This window comes from Dicentrarchus labrax, unplaced genomic scaffold (assembly GCF_905237075.1).
Source record: "Dicentrarchus labrax unplaced genomic scaffold, dlabrax2021, whole genome shotgun sequence".
In the NCBI taxonomy this organism is placed as follows: Eukaryota; Metazoa; Chordata; class Actinopteri; family Moronidae; genus Dicentrarchus; species Dicentrarchus labrax.
In genome coordinates this window covers 8,683,855-8,705,248 of record NW_026136713.1, presented here as the reverse complement: position 1 = coordinate 8,705,248, position 21,394 = coordinate 8,683,855, and the positions used below count along the sequence as shown (strand labels likewise).

Genomic DNA, 21,394 nt, shown 5'->3' with positions numbered 1-21,394 from the left:
ATCATGGAACATGGCCTCATTATTTCAGCTTGATGAGCTGCCACACCTGACAGAAATATGACATGAATAACAAAAACAAACGATTTGTGTTGAGAGGCTGATCAGCTCATTCCCTTGGTGCCCAGTAAGAAGACTTACTTCATGGGCTACACAGTAGCTGCACCATGGGGGGAAAAATCAAGTTCAAAGAAGTTGTCGTCTCACAAACTGGAATAAAGTGGTGAGACATTCACAAAACATCCGTGTTTTATCTCTGAGTTTAGTTGATGAAATGGAACCGCCACACATTTTGTTTTGCCTGCAGTGGAAAGGCAAAAGGTGAAACAAAGAAAAAAAAACAAGAAATAGAAAAAAGCCACTTTCAACAGAAAGATGTATTTTCAATCTCTGTCATGGTCACAAATCAAAATTCCCCAAAGTTTCATGAAAAATGCTGCCCCACGAGCCTTCATTTGTACTTCTTTATTCTGTTTGTAGTTATGCAACTCTGAAAACTAAAAGCTAAGGGCTTGTGACAGAGTTACTGAAACTAAATTGTCATAAATTTCCGTTGCTTACAAGATGATGGATTACATTCATCAGTGTGAGGCCTCTAATCTAATCTGGAGCTGAGCTCATCAAACTCCTCTCAGAGGAGGTGTGCTGATCTGGGATCACTAAATATGTCCTTGTTTTTCTTCCATTTTCGGCATGATCTAAAGCTAAAACTGATGTTAGATCAGCATGGGCACTTTGGAAATAATAGTCCTGATCTCATTTGTGCTCTGATGAAGGAGCTATAAAAGGCATTATCAGTGCAACATCTCAACATGACATCCAGAATTGAGAATTCTGATAAATAGATCGATAGATTGACAGATTGATAGATACATAGATAGATAGATATAGATAGATAGATAGATAGATAGATTCCCTGAACAGCGTTAATTGTAATAAATGTATCTGTACTGCAGTTACATGTCTGTAAAATGACTACAATCTGGTTTTCACTTTCGGGAGAGCTCTGCTATTAGGACACTTTTTGGCTTTCCCTCTCCCTACCCACACATAATGATACACTTGAGTTGTTAAGCCTGCCGTTCTGCATAGATCAGGGCCACAGTCCTCATACCAAATGACACTGGAACATGAACTGTGGTGTAGTGTATTTCTTTTCTTCAGCCTGCCAGTACATTTGTTTTCATTAGATGGGATTGGTCAGCAGTCTGGGCCCTTGTGTCCAGTAATGGAGCGTACAATTGCAGGCCCATTATAGACTCACAGTGAAATAAATGATATATTGATCTTAAATATTCCACACTCTTGTGCCTCTCTGAACAGCTGTTACTGCCACCACACAAAAATCTTGTTATGCATCTTCTTTAGGGAATATTCAATGTATTTCATGCATTTCACTCATTGGGTGTAACTCAATAAAATGTGATTCCGTAAGTACATGTAGTACACATCACATTTCTTAAGATATTAAGACCTTGAACAATAAGGCAACAGACTTTGTAAAGCAATCACAGCTAATGTAAAGCTGTAATGAAAACAAACTATACGCAGAGGTGCAACACTGAGCATTAATGAAATTACAGAGCTGGAACTCAGTAGACTTCTTTCTGTGTTGTGCAATGAAACAGAACAGGACAGGAAAGCAACTGATGCATGCAAGTCACAGTCACAATTACTATTTCATTAAGGCGCTGCTACCATTGGCAGGCGTTCTCTGGCATTGTTGTGGAGGCTGGCACGGCACCGAAAGGGGGGTGGGGGATGAGGGCAGTGTCGGGTTGGGGTGTGGTGGGGGAGGTGTGGGGGGATCTGAGGAGGAAGGGGGGAGCGAGGGGGGAGGAAACATGCTTTAATTTGGGTCATCTCCTAGTCTGCACGAGGTCGGGTGACAGAGCCTCCTCTGCACCTAATCTGAAAACACATATGTTGTACTGGGTATCCACCTGAATTAATTGCCCTAATTATTCCTGATACAAGAAGGAGGGGGAGTAAAGACAGAAAAACACTCTTAAGAAATGCTAGCCCTACAAAAACATATTTCAGTGGCAAACACGCATTTAGGGAGGGAAGCAGATTGTGGTTGTTGGGGGGGGGGTAAGCACCAAGATGATGCCTTGGATGCCTCTGCGCTAAACTGCTCTTATGTGTCTCTCAATGCAACTTTTCATACTTAGCCAACAATAACTAATTGACAACAACAAAAAGTTAAGAATTTCTACTTAGAGTAAAAGGGTGACTTGGTAGAAAGTAACTTTTTGCTGTTTATGCTGACACTGGAAAAAATGTCCTATGAAACTGAAGAAATGGTCACAACAGGATCTATCTGAGGCTAAAAGGGCTTAAGGGTGTTTGATATAGAATTGTACTGTATATGAAAACATTTCAAACCCACACTAATATTTGTAGTGGTAAAATATAACCACCACTAAAACGCCAGTAGAAAGACAACAAAAGGGTAAGCAGAGAGCAACTCACTGCACAAATAGCTGGAATTATAGTTCATTACTGTTTATTTCTAAATTGCCTTCAGTTAGCCTGACCACTTCAACCATCACAAAACTGTGGCTGATGGTGGCTAATTTTTGCAGGTGTTATACTGCACTTTATTCATCTCACTTTATGCGTAACTGGTTATGTTAATAGGATTTCAACTCAATTTATTCAAGTGCTGATCAATGGCATGCAATCTCGGCACTTCATGCATTATGTATTTTAATGGAACTCACTTGCTTTATAGCTGAATGGCTAAAGGTTAACAGTCCCAATAGGTGGGACTCCCTGAAGACTAATCTGAACTTCAAACACAGCTTTTTTTCACTTCACAAGGCAAAAGCGCACAACAACAGAAAAGTTGTTTTTATCACCACTTCTTATGGCTCATTGGGAGAAAGAAAGCGATTTATTACACCACATCCTTTGCTCATATTAATGTGACTATAAATGCCCATAGACATTTTGCTCTCCGTAGGAAGCGAGGCAGAAAAAAGGAGGAGTTAGAGGTTGGGGAATTAGTAAGAAGGGTACTGCTACAAGGGAGGGAGCAGGGAGGAAGGGGTGGTGGTGGGGGGGCTATTTGTGGTATAAGTGAAATAAGAAGATAGGTGGGGGTGGGATAGCAGAAGTGGAATAAAATATCAACCCAACAACAGATATAGATATGTCAGTTTCCATAATTATGCCACTTTAAGTGGCATTTTGATATCTAAAATGAAAGTCATTTCACCAGTGAGATCTTAAACCTCTCTCGCTGCAGTTTAATATGGAAAACATCCAGGCGTCTCTAAGGGCCCTCGTCTCTCTCCACTGCCACTCCCTGCTCAATAAAACTGGCATGCTATTCCCAAGATGAGAGTCCCACTGGACTATGTGAGGACTGTGAGGTAAAAACCCCTCCAGTCCCTACTAAATCTAGAAGTGGAAGACAGAAGGTGCTAGAGACATATCCTGTGAGGGTCACTCGGCAGTTCTCACCTTATTGTATTCTCAGTCATCAAGATTTGCCTGTGGCTTTTGGGAAATGATGTTGAGCTGCCCATGAGATGACTTTTTTTATTCCTATGGAAATTGTACATTTTAAAGTGGCATTTTTGTCACCTTGGCAAAGAGCAGCTAGGGAGATTTCTGTCTATTATGCAGAAAATATTAGCTGTGTAATGAATTGATAAAGAGATGTAAAGATTTGATAAGTGGTTTTTCAGAAGCCATCGAATGAAATTGATGAAAGACAAAAAAAAAAAATTCAGGGCTTAAATGGACGAGTGCTGCAGTGAGTCTCACAGCTGGCCTGCTTAAATATGGATTGCACTGCTGGGACATTTTACACTATTGCTAGGTAAACAAGCACGAATGCGTGAATCAATTCAGAACAAGTTAATGAGAATGAATCTGACTTGTGCAATCAAAATTTGGCTGCATTAGCTGCCATTATCATTCTGTCATTGTTTTAGTTTCACATGGATGAAAGTGGATTAATGGTAAGATGTACGATTGCTTAGGGAATAGGGGTATTTGGTGAGGCGAGTGGAGGCTTAAAGCTGTCAGAAAATCACTTAGTCGACAAAAGATTCCAGTCAGAAACATGACGTATAACCTGTAAAGAAGCACTTGCCTTCAACACAGTCTGAACTGGGGCCAGCCGTTTTAACTGGCGCCATCAGTCTCCTTCAGGTAATGCAATTAGATGCCACTAATATCTTGGGATGCTCTTCAAACTGCAAATGCACTTTTGCTAAATAGCACGCGCTGTAATAACTAGTGACAGCACTCAAGGAGCCAGATTGAAAAAGCTTTTGCATGTGATTGGTTCAAGTAATTGCACATACAGAATGCTCCCACTGATAGAATTCATGAACTGAAAACAGATGTTATCCAAATCTGTGCTGGCTTGTTTGCTTTGTTGCCAAGCAACGCAACTCACCTTGGGTTAAAACATGCATAGTAAATTTGTAAGACAAGCTTGGGCAGTCCAAAGGTCCAATTATACTTATGTGGTCAGTTTGTTGGAGTTTGGCCTATAGATCAAGTCACCAGGTTCACTACCCAGACTGTAGACAAAGTAATCCATTTGCGTCTTGGTGGTCGCTATTTGGCTCAGGCCTGAACCTGCAATTAGGGCTCCATTCCTTCTAACCAGGGAATCAGGTGTCTTCCAGTGCTAGATATAATGTTTTTAAACTCAAAGCAACATTAAGAAAAATCAAGCGTTTGCCATTTAATATCTATGCCTTTTCATTCACATTTAAAATACAAACCGCCTACAGTAGCTCATGAGTAGCTTGAGGGAAGCTGTGGTGCTGTCAGACCATCGACGGCAATGCTTTCGCTATCTTGTAACAGTCAACGACGCCCACATGAGAAATGAAGACAGCCACCTTAGTTAACACACACAAACCTAACATACATACATACAAATGCACATAATGTGCATCACGAAAGTGCCTTAGGGCTACAGACATGAGTAGTGTATCATCAAAAGTTCATTGAATCACTGTAATCTTGGGCTAAATCTCTTCACTTGACGGATTAACTGGAATATCAAAGAACACAATGCAATATAACTAAACAGGGCTGATCATGAGCTCCGATAGTGACTATGTATCCAGAGAAAGAGAGATAGAGAGTCTGAGAGGGAGGGAATAGGATCTGCTTCTTGCTCCTGCTATTCCCCTCAAGGCGACGTCAGGATAAATCTTCTAAGGGATTATCCCAGCTACACAATGTTCTCTGTTCTGCCCATTGTACGCCTCTTTAAGCACAATTGATAAATTAGTTATTTATATTGTGTATGGATGAAAGTCAAACACTGGATTTTCTTTTGATTTGTCTGGTTTGGGAAGCATTACGAACAACATGCTGCATGTGTCTTCCTGTGCCAGATTCAACTGAGTAGACAGTCATGAATCTTTATAAGATTACAAATGGGAGTGAGGAAACATTAGCATGCCAGAAGGTTGGCTTTTTGTTATTACCTAATTGTACCTTGCAGATATGGTTCTCAAGTACAGAAACTTCAGTTGCTTCCATGCTAAAGGAAGGGCACTGAGCCAGCAGGAGTTAGACAATACTATGCAGTTCCCTAATTTAAGTTTGCCTGCCAGCTCAATAGGGGCCCAAATCAGTCTTAAATGAGTTACACATGGGATCAGATATCTCTGTGGGAACCCTTCTGCTTTTAATTTAAGGTAAACTAATAGCTTCATTTATTTGTAATTAGAAAAAAAATAATATCCTGCTCTAAAACTGTATCATGCTATCCACTTTCGACTGGCAGCTCACTCTTCAATAGTTCATGAATTTTAATTCATTTCGGTGGTTAGGCCAATCCCCCAGTTGTATAGAGCAACAGAGAGTTTTAGTCAAATTGAATTACCCTCTCTGTGTTTCCCTAGTCTCACCCCCTACTGTCCTCATTTCCGTCATTCTCCTCCTCCTCCCGCCTTCCTTTTCTCTTTCCTTTCATTTTATCCTTCCTCTGCTTCCTTATTTTACCCACCCCTTACAACTTCCTTATTTTCTCCACAGACTGCCTCTAGTCAGCAGTAAGTTGTATGTCTGTGTTTTAACTCTGGTTGCCCCTAGCACATGTAAATGACTTTGGTACTTGATGTTTGAAGAGAAAAAATTGAAGAAAAAAATCCCTAAGTGCAAAATCAAACAGATAAGAGGCAGGAATTTTCACTTTGCCGGGGAATGTGTGTCTTGACATGCACTGCCTTTTATGTTTTCCTTTTAAAGTAGTCAAGGACAGTTAGTTTTGGAGGCATTCTAATCCTGAATGTTAAGGATACATTTATGGGTTTCCATTTCTGTGACATAAAGTATTTTTTATGAAAAATCTTATAGAAGGAGAAGAGACGTTAAGTTCCACACTAAACCGACCCGATGTGTACAGGTTGGCCCTTGTGTTATCATCCATACCCATATGTGTGGCCCTGCACTCTGGAAATAGTCTACAGAGTGATCATACATACATAAGCAACCAACCAGTCATGTAATAAAAAACTGCTAGAGAGGAAATATCTCACAAGCCAGGAAGTTGGTTTCTCAGTGCGTTCGAGGCTATACGGCCATATGACCCACATTACACCAAGTCATTCAAATGACCTCTGAGGTGTTATCTCCAAAAGGCAAACATGGCAGCATTACTGCCCCCTCCTCTTTGCCAAGGATGCCAGAAAATATCTGACTTTGCAAAGATCCAGTCTCGCTGCATCTGCAAATTCACATTTTCAAGGTCAAATGTTGTATCGAGGATATGGGAGATAATGGTGTTACAATAAATTATGGGAATGCATCTCTTACACAGTTCCAGCCAAGTAAATCGATGGTTGAACAGTCTTTAGTGAGAGAAGAAGGGATAGCCTAGAATGTACTATGCTACAGACAGTAACAACCATAGTGAGATTTAGAAAGAGCATCACAAACAAAAGGGATACAATTTGGTAGGTGCTAAGGTTAAAGGTACAGAGAGAATAACATTTAGACTCTAGAAGGTTTAGAGGGTCTGTCTTGTGATTCCTCTTAAAAATCTGCTCTTAACTTTCGGTGTGGAGCACTTTGTCCTTCTCTGACCTGGATCATCAGCAGTAAACCCATTAGAAAGAGAACACCAGATGACAAATACCCCAGGATCATGCTGAGTATTCATCTGCCACATTTGTCTGTGTGACAAAGCATTTCCTGCTGGCAGGGAGGGTCATCTTACAGGGTTACCATGCATGTGGCCAATGGATACGTGTTGTACATAACTCAGAATCAACTCTCTTGATCTCATTGATGATGTCCATCATCTATTAAGTTGGAACGAATTACCATGCTTGGACACATCCATCCAGTGAATCCCACAGAGGCTTAATTGACATTGTCTGGAGGGAGACACTGGCCTCCATTTCTTCCCAGCATGTGTCTATGCCCTGAGACAAGCAGTTGTACATTGTCAAGTGGATAAAACTCCATAACTTAACCAGAGAGACTGGACACCCCTGGCAATCTCTTTGTTGTGTCTAAAAATAGTGGGTCCCAATGGTCTCTTTTGGAAAAAGCAGAGGCACACTTCATTATTTCATTATAATCTCCCCACTCTGATTTACATGCATACCAGAGGAAGAGTTTTTTTTTTTCTTTTTCTGAGCATCATGGCCGTAGAGAGGAGCTGTGTACAGATCCCCAGCAGAATGGCAAGAGACAAAAACAAGCCAGAGATCCACTCAGTGCATCCAACCCCCAAGAGGCAGACATGATCTCATGTTATCCATGTTTCCCCTGAAGCCTTAAGGCACGCATGCATCATGTCAATGAGACCTGGACTAGGAAACTCAGTCTTTTCAGCCACCATGTTAAATAATGTATCAAGGATCCGAATGGAGTTTAATTTGAGACGAATCCAGGATTCAGTGTTGCATCATTTTTTTCTGATGCACTCAGCGTCATTCGTCATTGATGTTTTTATTTTCCCTATTTGTGATGTATACTTAAGCACTTGGATATATTTGCATATCCCCTAAAAAACTATGCATAATTATTTACTCATCTTATTGCATGGACTCACTGACATTGCCCTGCATTAGTGTGCACTTTCATTGATAGTTGCCATTGAACTATTTATGACCTCAGTGACTCTCCCTTTGTACAGTCAGCACCCATAGCGAGTACAGAGCAATATTGGACACATGAGTAGCAGCATGCTGTGCCCCATTCATCGATTACATGATTTCAGGCCAACTGAAGCGTAAAAATATGAGTCTTGTGGTTCATATCTACAGGAGCTGGTTGCATGCAGACGAAATACACTTTTACACAAACACAATTTGTGGGGTTGAACTTTGATTGGTTACCAGAAATCTAAGGACCTTATGTCATGTATGAAGGGAACAACATGTTTTCTTGCACCTCCCAGGACAATAAGGGACTAAAAAAAATCAAGGACCTGTTTTCATAGGTGTATTTAATCATACTGACACTCTTCCCAAACATGTTATCAATGGCCAATGTTTGCATTGAGGAGGAATCCCACAAAAGACTCCCCAAAGGATTTGGAGACATTGGTCGATGTGAGTCACCGGGGGGGTCAAACAAATGTGGTGTGCCTGGGTGACCTTAATCACTTCCAGGTTCATCCAGGCTCGGATTTCACTTGTGTGCCTTATTTCAGGTCACTGCCTCAAAGTCAAACTAGGGCACAGTCATTATCTGAGGGAGCATAACACAATCATCCACACAATACAATAAGGTCGGCACAATTCACTGAAGTGCTGTCCATTACCTCTGGGCTTGAACACATGTGCTCCATCACAAGCTTTGCCTGTCTATATGTGTGGAGCATAGGTAATTCATGTAGTGAATTTGTCTGTAATACATATACAATTCTCCTGGATACTTGGCTCTTTCTCTTTCACTGAAAACAGAGAATGTAACCCCAATCACAGCAAAACACAGGCAGAGAAAAACTGATTTGGAAAGAACAGGCTGGAAATTCCAAAGTATAGTCTGTATACGTGGGCTCGTTTAAATAAGTAGCAACAAAGAAGTAAAAAAAAAAAAAGAAAAAAAGAAGAAGAAGAAAGTGGTGATTACGGGAAAATGGGATTGAGGTGCTCTGACCCAGCTATTTTAATCACATTGGCCTAGCTGCATTTCTTTTGTGGAAAGTATGATCTCAAGGGGTGTGTGAAAAGCACCAATTTCCCTCAAAATTCATGGCGCAACATGACGTGAAGCCATATCACTTCATAATGACTGTCTGACCAGTCAAGCAACAAAGACCTCTGCGACAAAAACTGTCAAAATGCCATGTAATAATCTATCTGACTGATCTTGGGAATGAGTTGCTGCTCTTTTTGAAGACTGCATGCACATAAATTCTTTATGACCATCAGTGAATATCACACGCATTATTTAAGAAGACTCTTCAAAATACCCCTGATTCTATTATCCTTTCATGTTTCAAGCTTTAGCCATCCTTCCATTTTATTGCGGAATATGATCCCGGGCAGTATAACTATATTTTACATTACTACCTGCTGTATATTAAAAAGCAACATGTTATTGAGGTAAATGTATTGAGGTAAATGTATGAAAGAAAGCAAAGCTACTGCTGAAGAAAAGTAATTAGGTCAAAACTTTGTTAAAGGCTTAGAGATGTTTTGCTTTTGTTTGCTGTGCAATTTAATGCTGGGGTTTCAACTCCAAGAGCCAACAGTGCCCTAACACTGGTACAGGTAAAGATGCAAGCCATTAGAATGAGCTGCAAAATGTGTGTTACCACTGACTGGCATTAGCTTTTTGTGGTTCACCATCTATTATTCTCTGCTAATGGCTCTATGCATACTTCTTTGCTGATACGCAGCCAGTTTTCATACACATATCAAGCTTATGACATGCTGTGTATTTCTATTATGAGGAAGCACAGCACATAGCACAGCACTGGTGACATGAAAATGTTTAATTATTGCATTAATCATAGCAAGTATGACACAAAGATATCAAGCTGTGGATATAGTTCCAATTATAATGTATAACGTCTGTGGGTCTCATACAAACTGCTCCGAATGTAATCAGATATTCACATTTCCCTCAAATGCTTGCTGTACAGTATTTTTCAAGCATTTACTTTGAACCCTTTTGCTTGTCACTGAATGAAGTGAGAGCACAGAAAGAAAATCAGCATGTTATTGTGTATGTGTGGATTAACTTTCCACTGTGTACATGTTTGAGCGGGATGCATTTGGGGCCTCTGCTTGTCTTTTGTGTTTCTGCCCCAGATTGAGCCTGACAGCTACGCACAATATCCTGTTATAGAACACAACTGCACAGACAAAGAAAGAAAGAAAAGCATCAAATGCTTTGGCTAAACAGTCCTTCTGTACGTGCAAACCTTTCCAGTCATCCTACTTATTCAAAGCTCTAATTAGTTAATGGGCTGATCTCATTAGACAAATGCTTTTGTTGCAGGTGTCCAGTCCGAGCTGAGAAGATTGCCAGAGGCATAAGGTTAGAGAAGTGGGCTTAGGAAACCAATATAAATGACTTAATGGCTTATAACTAGTCATGCTTACACACTGCATGTGATCAGAGGTATCATATAGCCACAATTACTAAAAGGGTTGTTACAGTGAAATAATATATGCAGTCAGCTCTAGCAAATAAATGCTGTCTTGACATCCATTGTGATCAGTATGGCAAATGTCAATGTGTGATATAAGAGCAACTGTTTGTTTTTTTTACAAAATAGAAGAGAATAGGCTTGCCTCTGTCTGTAGTCAGAGGAGGTCAGCTCCCTCACTGTTCAGCCCTGAAGTGTTACAATTACCCTGGAGAAGATTTCCAGGTTCATAGTGTGTGTGTCATCACATTGAAGAACAGGCTGCTTTAAACACAAGTACATATGGAGATATCACTCATGGGATGTCTTCTCACAGCTGGAAATGGTTTGTCCACTGCGCCAGAACAGGGGGTGTTTGAAATGCAGTGATTAGAGCAGTGTCCAGTTAATTTTAACAGGGTTTGCAATGGGACTAATCAGGAATTACGAGTCGACATCTTCTTTAAATCGCCTTCTTTACGCATTCGTGGGGGGATACTGTCACGATGGAAAAAGGCAATTGTCTGCGGTTTCCCGATTATCCTCTGCAAAAGCCTATAATCTGTCTGAAAGTACTTAAAGAGTCAAGCAGCAAAATAAACAGCATTGATTATCATCCCACTGTTCTTTTTTTTTTTTCAAAGTGGACCATGCAGAGAGGGAGGGGGTTGGAGGCTAAGGTTGTGCCTTCCCCCGTCAGCGCCATCTGCTTGAGCAAATGTTAAGGCAGGCTAAATACCCCCTGAGTCCTCTGTTCAAACCAGATTATCAGCTATTCTAAGGAGGCGAACGAGCATCTTATCATCTCCCAATCTCTTTTACAAAAGCAAATCAAGAATTCCTGAACGAGGATTACCAGGATTAAGGAGGACACAGACATGGCCCTCCTTGGACAATGTCTTTAGTTGTTGCCTTTCAGTCTGGAAACCTTTGGCTTGCAAACATGCAATGACTGCATCTCTTTATGACATTGCCCTTACTGGTTAATTCTCTCAACCCAAAATATTACTTTCAGGAATTGCTGTTTTTGTGACATGGGTATATGGCTAACATGTTGCCACATAATACATCTAGTATAACACCTCAGTGTTCAAATGCATTCCTTTCTGACTGTTGGAAACTAGACTCATTTAGTCGTAGAGCTCAGTTACACTTCAGAAAAAGAGCCTCTGCTTTACACAACACTGACAACATCACATACTGCTGAACAATGACCCACAGTGGGACGTGGCTAGGTTTTAAAACTGCATTTATTAGTACCAACAACGTGATGGATAGCTGGAAAGATTTTTCACTGTATGCTTCAAATAGAATAAAAATGAGGAACAAATTGCAATGCAAAACAACCTCTATGCAACTGTAGCTTAGTTGCAGATGTCCACAAAATGCAGATGCACCACCAGTGACCTGGTAGCTAAAATGATAAATAACTGTTGCCTTCTCTCTACTGTATTTGATTTTGTGTTCAGGGAGGGATTAGTGTTAAATCTACATGGGAAAAACTAAGGTTAAAACCATGTAATTACTTCAAGGAGGAATGGGGTGAAGGAAATGGGGGGAGCGGGTGTCTCCTAAAGAATACTTGTAAAACTCACTTATCCCTACTGTGACAACTAGAGTAACATATATTCAACAAACCAATCAAGCACTGACAAAGCTATGCCAAAGCACCAGCAACTACATCTCCAAACATTTGCATGCGTATCAGTTGTGGGGGCATTATTAATCCTGCACGAACGATCACGGTGGATTTCTCTGCCTGGGATGTTTTAGGGAAGACTGAGAGACACTAACTGTCTTGCAGGCACAACAGCAAACCATATGCTCCTTGCACACTATCAGCAACTACTATTTTAGATCACACTTTTAACAAGGAACAAACAATTGTACAAGCAATCGATGTTCCTCAGATCCCCGCTCCACAGTCACACCTCGTTTAATCAACAGAATTGTTTTCAATGAAAACAATCTCCGGGCTGTAGAGCTACTCAGTGTCTTAGAAAGAACCACTCGGCGGGCTTCCACACTGATTTGATTGTTGCACACACAAAGGTAGCTAGACCACCGCAGCTATGGGGGATGATTGAATTATTCAGTTTGGCAGAGATTTGGCAGCAATTGTGTGGAGTGTTGCCTTGAGTGGAGTGCAACAGAAAGACAGCATCTTCTTGTTTCCTGCACCGCTGCACAACACATGCATAAATAGCCCCTGCTTAGACATTCAGTCAATATCGCTTTAGGACAGCTTCACATCATACCCTTAACATACTTGCTGCTTGGAAAATTGACCTACACTTCCCCATAGACATTAAATGATAAAAACAAAGCATTTATAGTATTTATATTTGAATATTTAAATGAGAGGCATGTTTGTTGGTAGAAACACAAAACCGCAAAATATGTTAAATAAGTTCCATGTTTAAGGCACTGTTATATATCTGATGTAAGCACTAAAAACATACAGATGTCTTAGAATTTTATGAAGAAATCATCATATTCACAGCTTGTAAAGATGGAAAAACAAATCCATACAGCAGACTTTCAATCACTGATTTCCTTTTATACAAGTTTAGAGAAATGTCATAAAATACCCATAGTGGTGCTCAGATTACTCAGTGCACATTGCTTTTAAAAAGTTAGCTGAGGCAGCAACTGCAGCAATCTTTTATTTGAAACAATCTGTAATCTTGATTTGCCATTCTATACTGACTGCAGCAGAGGACTGTGATCTCAGCGGAGAATGTGAGTGACTTGTAAAATCAATGTAATGTGAAGAAAAATATGGGTTTTGCCATTTCAGTATCTTCTTTGCAATGCTATCCGCATGAATAACGAATATCTTCTAGTTTTATGTTACATTTATCAGAGGGAAAGAATTAATAATAGGGGGCGAGGTACTGATTGCACTGATTGCTTTCTCAAGGTTGTGGAAAGTCATGGGCACTTTTTTCAGAATGACAAACTTTATATGTGGTTTATGGTTCACTTTAGAGCTTCTTATTCAACTGATAATAAACATGCATTCTCAACTGCAGCGCATCAAAAGGTTTAATATTACAGGAAAATGCTGCATATAACAAGCTTTACGGAAGAAGCCTAAAAGCCATATTGTGAACGGCAAAATAAAGAAATTGAAAAAAAATTTAAAAATACAATTGATGAAGACCATATGGATAGCCTCACTACCATAGCACAATGAACTGGTGCATGTATGTCTGGTGTGTGTGGTTCTGTATATGTTGCTCCAATTGCAGACATATCATTGCATTAAATGTAATCAAACGTACTACATATAGCTAGCTTCCTGGCCTGTTAGATGAAATTGAATACTGCATCCTCATAAATCATGAATCAATGTGTCAGCAAAGAAGCTCTGGAAACACTTCCCTCAGTGACATACTGTAATACAACCATGGGACAAGCTTTAAGAGACATTTTACAGATGATAAAAATCACTGGGAATAGACTTAATGTGAGCTGACCAAAATCACCAGCTGCTGAGACCCGTAACAGCTGCACATTTCTGTGGGAACAGAGGAGCAACAACAAAATGGTACAAAGACATACCAAAGACATTTTCTGTTATAAACCAGACAGGCAACTCCTGCTTCCACTAAGTCTTTTTCCTTTCCTCCCATACTTTCTTTCTCACCTTTGACTTTGCACTCCGAAGCCGAAGAAAAATCCATTTATCGCCTACTCTATCTTCATGCGCAAATGTTAAGACTCATTAATGCTGTGGCTTTGGTGGGATTATTTATTTATTTATTTATGGCTCATTTGAAAACATTTCATTACCTAATTATGCATAACACAAAAAATCTAATCATAATTTATCTAGCTCAAAGAGATACAACTACCTTGTGATCTACCCTGGCTCTGTTTTTTTTTTAAGTAAGAAGGAGGCATTTAGCAGGTTTACATTATCTATTAATAGAAAGCTGACATTTATGCACTATCTATATAAGAATGTTCTACTTGAGTGTGCACCATTTTCTCAAATCACAGAGGACACATTCCCCTAGGGAACTGATTAGCTCTTCTTCAGTTTTAAAATATGAAGTAACTTTGATAAGCAATTAAACATTTTCTGTTGTCTCTACTCTTTGTTTTATGCCTTTCAAGTCTGTATTTTTGGATCAAATCCGCATAAACACTGCGTAACACAATGTTAGAGCGGTGGTTATTGTACCCTCAAGCATCAATCTCCCTCTCAGCTGTGTAAAACCCTGTGTTTGTGCACTACTGTACATCACAATAGCAGGGTTATCATTATCAAATCATCATTATCAGCTCTCATGGAGGAGAAACAAACAAAAAAAGAAGTTGTGTTGTTCCAAAAAAAGCTTCTGCTCTGCCGTTTTCTGTCTGTGCACTTCAAAGGATGTGCTCCCACCAAATTTCCATAACTTGTTATCTGAAATCAGTTCCTAATGAGCGATGTATATCTAAACCATTTATTTGTTTCTTTCTCATATTTAAGAGCTATATTCTTGCAAAATGTAGAAGAAAGGAGGTATGGGCATTTTTGTTATTGCTGAAATGAGCCAATTAATAGTGTCCAAACCAACACAACCGCACATACTTCTACAGGCCACAGCCTGTTTGACATACACTATGCTGTTGGCTAATTGTATATAAGAAAAACAAATGATCATTCTACAACTATGTTTTGCCTTAAGTCTCACTGTTCTCACAAAGCTGATATAGTATAGTGTGCAGAAAACAGAACTGAGTGATGCAGACTAATATTGAATGCTCAAAAGCAATGAATAAGAAGAGTCGTCAAAATATGCAATACAATGCAAAAGACTTTAATAAATTTCAGAAGCGCACACATACATAAACAAAACATTTACAGTTTTCTCCACACTGGCAAATCAAAGTCAATTACAAAGATCATGTAAGGTGCATATTGTACTTCACATTGAATAAAAGTGAGGTTGTCTGTCTCCCTTACAAGGACAAAAGCTCTCCCCATGTATGAGTATTTTTTTCTTTTCCCCAAAGATCAGGCAAATCTAATCATTACACAGTGCTAGGATGCTATGTATATTTCATACTGTGGCTCCTACGCAGTAGTGAATACATTTGATACCATAATTACATGAATATACCTCCTTCAATAATAACAACCTGCCTTACAAAGAGGCAAAACACATAAAATTAAAAGCTTTAAAATAGACATAGTCAGTAGAACCATGACATATTAAGACGGGAACTAAATCAAAAAGGATTCTGGTCTGTGCAGTAATTTCATTTAACTATATATAGTCTCTCACAAGAGGGGAAACAGCCTCTGGTCCAGTCCATCTGCACATTTCCAATTGAATGCACAGGCTATGTCCATTTTAATGACTTTAATTCTATGGTTATATGTATGTACTGTAGGTGCCTTTTAGGCCTTACCTATCAAAGCAGTCTTTAGCTTACCAATTAACAGGACTATTGAACAACAATGCTGCTAACCCATCAAGCCAGTTACTGGTGTATACTGTGGAAATTATTCTAGTCAGGACATACTGTACCATAATGATTCTATAGGTGTAGAAACAGTAGAAGCAAAATAACACTTAAAATGCCTAAGAAGAAGTAAATGCACCATAGTGGATTTTCTGTCAAATGTTAACTTATTGCTGTTTTTAAACTGAAGCCTGGATTACCTTTTCATTTTGGTGTTCACTGTTCTTCTCATCAGAAATATTATTTTGTCAGTGTAAAGAAGTGCACAAAGTCAAGTCATTTTTGCTTAAGCCCACCAACTCATATTAAAGACTGCCTGAGGATTATTATTATTCTTTTCTTTTACCATCTGGAGTCATTTTAATGTGGATCTCACAGGTTAAATCACTTCCGAATTGGAAGCGACACACAAAAGGTTAGGCTTAGTGCTCTTCAAATCTGCCCTACATAAACAGCTTTTGATTATAACCCCAGCAGTTAGTCCCCTGTGATTGTGGCTTAGCTCAACGTATTAAACTTCTCCTACCATTCCTCCCAGTGTAATAACAGCATGGCGATCAGTAGCACAGTTGTAAAGCACTACAAATGTGGTTGTATTGTGGGGCCATGCATGTTTCTGTAACATTAGCCACACTCTTCACTAACAATGCTATCAGTGGCATCAAAAGTGGGACAGAAAGAGGCAAAAGTTGACAGAAAAGGTACACTGTGATGTGGGCTAAATACTAATGTAGGCCTACAGGTTGTAGACCTTGCAGCATAAATACATTATAAGTCATTAGTTCCATGAGCAAGCCCAGATAGAGCAACGTCAAATAATACAAAAATCAGAAAGTAAGAAAATAAAATGGCCACCAGGCAGTTTTGAAAACAAGGCAAATAAATGGAATCAATAAATATAAACACCATCAACTCTGTGATAGATATACATACATACATATAAACATACTTTACAGATCTACTGACTGTATTTGACACCTATTTTACAGAGTGGGTGCTGGACTGGGACATTTTTTGAGGAGTGTTCAGGGCATACAGTATCATCCTCACTGACACAGGTAAGTAATAGCATAGGACTCAATAAAGCATTTCAAACTTCCAACAGATTCACAAGAGGAGCTTTATCAAGATTCAGGCAGGCAACATGAAGCGTCTCTCTTTTTCTGAGATTTTTTCCCCCCTCCAAGTTCATCTTTTCTCTCGATTGTATGAAGAGGTGGGGTTTGAGGCTGTAGAGACAGTTAAGTACTTGTTTCACCTCTGCAGTTCTCGCCTTCCTTCTTTCCTCCCTCTGCCCTCTCTCTCTCTTTTCTCTCTTTTTCTCTCTTTAGGTAGTGGGAGCTAGAGATTGATTTTAATCCTGTGGGAGCGAGCTGTACCTGTGCCACAGAGTGTGCCATAGTGTGGTGGTTTCAGTGCCGTCTCCTGAAATATAGAGAGACAGACAGATATAGGGAGATTGTAGTTACAATATCATCGAGCTCTGAGCAGCCTAAGCTGTAGCCTTATCAGTGCGAGGCTACGCTGAACACTGAATAAAAAATCTCTGAAGAGAGTGTAGAAGATAAACAAAAAAGCATTCTTCAAGGCACGGCTGGCAATCAAGTCATTATCTTGTCAGGTTTCCTTGAAGAATGCTACAAGTGTCACAAGCTTGTGCATTTTTCCTGTACTTATCAGAGCATGCAATCTTATCCAATTATCACTCCCAATTTGTCTTTTTGTCTCCCACCACACTAGTGCAGCACTCTTCATTTCCCCTCAAAAAGCCATTTGGATCAATTTAGGCCCACTCTTTCTTTCGGACCCTTGCCAGTGGGTCCTCTGATATGTACAGAATATAATTATTTTTCTGTTCCTAAGAGGGTTAGCAACATGTGCCAATTCAATATCTGAATCAGGAATAATCTGACCTGATAGTGCTTACATTGGCAAGGCACGGTGATTACAGATGCAATGACCCAACAGAAATAAAAGCGACAAAAAACCAAATAAAATAAACAAAACAATGGTAATAAAATAAAGCCATACATAATCAGACACTGGGATTTAATACTGGCATTGGACTTGATTAACAAGCCTAGTTAGCCTTTTAAAATCACGGTTTCTACCTCTGGCTATTCACCCACTATGAGTCAGCACAAGCGCTTTGTCATCAGACCATGGGTGGCTAGTGTAAAAGGCCCATGCCATCACCCACACAAATATAAAATGCAATATGCAAAGATTTTGTTCACTGCTGCACTTATCCAAAGCATTTATAACATGATCTTTTTTCATGAAGATAATATAATAAATTACATCATAAATAAGGCATAACAACACTTTAAGAGGTATTAAATCCAATTGAATGTATGCATATGTGATACTACAAAAACACTACCAGCTGTTCCTCCTATATTGAGTCATAGGAGGTTAGATTTGTTAAGCAGTGACCCTGTGTGCTCCGTGGCCCCAGAATTATAGTCTAAACAAAAGAATGTGTTATCCCTGCATATTCATGGTGACGTCTGAGATCACTGAAGCAGGGTGGTACTCATTTGATCTCCCTCTGCTAAAACACATACTCTTACAAGAACTCCTCATCACTGGAGGCAGATTGACCTCTAATATCATGGGGCAGGGGTTAAAAGAAAATGATGAGATGCGTAAAAACTCAGAAGGGAAGGGAGGGGAGGGAGGAGGTTTGCATTTGCAAATACAGCTCTCACTGTATAATGAAGCCATATGGTGGCACAAATCTGAAGTCTCTGAAGTATTTTTACAAGCTTTGCTCTTTATCAGCTACATCTGTAAAGTCCCTGAAAACATTTTGGTGACCTTAAACCATAATCATCTCCTCCTGTGTGCCCTTCCCATTGTTATTCCATGGGTGGGCTTTTTGTCTTTGCTTTATTTCTGGCTGCTTTAGGTGTGTGGGAGAGTGTGGGGCAATGAAAGATCACTGTACAAGGCACTAAAGCACCATCTGTCACTTTGATGAACAAAAAGGAAAACACGACAACCTGCCTGTTATCTTTGCTTTTGGACTCGTGGTATAAGGTTTAGGCTCAAGAGAGACTAGATGGCTGGCACTGACAGACCAAATGCAGCTCTTGTTTTAACAGCCACACTTGAAATGATCTCCTAAAATTCTAGAGTGCTCAGATATTCTATCTTTCACTTCCTCTTATAAAAGCAAAAAACACACTTTTGGAAAAAGTGCTGTTTTTAAGTGTTCTTCTTTAGACTTTGAAGATAGATTTTCTTTAAAGAAGCACAAAGATGAAATTAAACAGAGATGTAATTATAATAGGGCTTCAACAAACAGGACAGCTGGTCATCTACTGTCAAATCACTTCGGATTCTGAGAACGGGACTCACCCAAGGATAGTACGTGGCATCACTGATAATCTTAAAGTACGGCTGCCTTTTTTCATCTTTCTTATCAGCCTCATTCGAAACCTAATTACAGTGATTTTAATCATACTGTATTACAAGTGATTAACCCTTTAGTGCATTTAATTAACCTTTGCAGTCACCGATTCTCATCAGGCAAAGCTTCATGCTATTTTTTTCCATGACACAGGCTTTAAATAAGCACACTTAAAACTAGTGGGAAATCTACTGTCTAAAGTCAGAGGCATCACTTGTCAATTGCTCAAGGGGACAGAAAAAAAATGTATGTATTATCCAGCTTAACATCACTGAAGATATGGTTGTTGAGTAGAACCAATGAGGAGAGATTTTTTTTCTTGATAATATTTAGATTTTTGGAGTATGTGTGTCACATACACTCCCAAAATTCGAGAATGTTATACAGATTAAACCTGACCTCTCTTAGAGAAATGAATGCGTATACCTTCGAAATAATCTGATACAAACAGAGCCATAAGATTTGGGAGGACGTTTGGTAATTATATATTCATTGATTTTGAATTATTCCAACAAAAAATATTCCACTCTGATCAGCAACATAAGTGAAATCAATTTAAATCCTTGATGCATAAAATTCATGACGGATAATAATTCAGAATTGTGGAACACAGTCTGAATATTTCTGCATATTTCAGGGCAGTCACCACCAGTAAGACGGGAAAATCATCCTGACAACTTGTCAATGTGTCGTATAAACACATTATGAATTAAATCTTTGGTACCAAGGGCATGTAGTAGGCTTATGTATAATGTACCATGGCAGAGCATAGCTTTTAACCAGGGCTTTAAATAAAAGGTGGATGAAAGGAATAACTATCAAATCTGTGTGGGTGTCTTCATAAATTATCCTAAGCACAATGTTTCACAGGATCAACAGTCATTTACCAAACTATGCCATGAGGAATTTTAATGCTTGCTAGATGTCACACAGAAGCATACTAGGAGCAAAAAGGCAGAAATGAAGCAAATATCTGAAACTGTGTGCAATATGAGGCTAGGCACAAACAAAACCAAGCACCTCATCACACAAAATCAATTATTGATGCAATATCATGAAATTGACCCAGAATCAGATGAATGACAGTTGGGATAATTATGATCAAAATAGTAACAAAAATGAAAGCCAATGCAACCGAGCAACAACCAAACCCTCACGAAATCTTAAAAGAAACAAAATGAAAAGAAAGTTGAAAAAGCCCGCAAATTCAACTGGATGTATGACACTAAGTGAAAACTATGGGTAGACATATATCAGTATGAGTAAATTGCTACCCTGTGCACAGACTAGTCAGCCTTGATTAGTTCCATTGTGCTAGTGATAGCAGATCAAATATAAACATGTACATACTCTGCCTTGTATTGGGGATACAAAGCAGTCTTCAGTGTTCTCTCTAACACAAACTACAACACATCACAGCTGCAAACCTTTGCTGTGATGTGATTACATCCTCTCCTATGTGAGGTAATTTAAAGAATGTAAAGAATGTGTATCTACATATGCCATTTATAACAATAATTGGGGTCATTAAAGTAGAGCATTTATGGGCTAAATGCAACGTCAGCCTGGCAAGCTTTTTTATGGACTACTGCTCCCTTGGTGTTTAAGTATATTGGTCTCAAGGCTCTGCGTCACCTTGATCCCTGTGACCCCCTCCCCCGCCCTGAGCAGTACTCAGTCTTCCCCACAGCGCTCGGCTCTGGCTGTCAGCAGTGAGCAAGGCCACCTCTCCTTACCTCTGATTTACATTTATTTCCCTCGCCAGCTTTTATTTATTGGGGCACTTCGCATTTGGCACATATCTCTTAGGGAATCATAAGACCTTTGCTGTACCTTGGCATTCAAATGAGCTTCTCTCCCACAAAGCCTCACTGGCACAGTTAAGACAGCACTTAATATTTTGAGGACAAAATCCACAAAAAGTGCGAATGTTTATCAAG

At 39.5% G+C, this 21,394-nt stretch overlaps 1 protein-coding gene across 2 annotated transcripts in view; it reads right to left on the bottom strand.

Annotated features, from left to right (window-relative positions):
* Positions 1 to 21,394, bottom strand: part of pcdh11 (protocadherin 11) — a 130,792-nt gene that overhangs the window by 92,299 nt on the left and 17,099 nt on the right. The window contains exon 4 of one of the 2 annotated variants that reach the window (XM_051419517.1): positions 15,375 to 17,464. The exons of the other annotated variant lie outside the window; for it this stretch is intronic. Coding sequence (XP_051275477.1) covers positions 17,381 to 17,464 — 84 coding nt within the window. The 3' untranslated portion in view covers positions 15,375 to 17,380. Of the gene's footprint in view, positions 1 to 15,374; positions 17,465 to 21,394 lie in introns of those variants that run through there. 2 annotated transcript variants of the gene reach the window in all.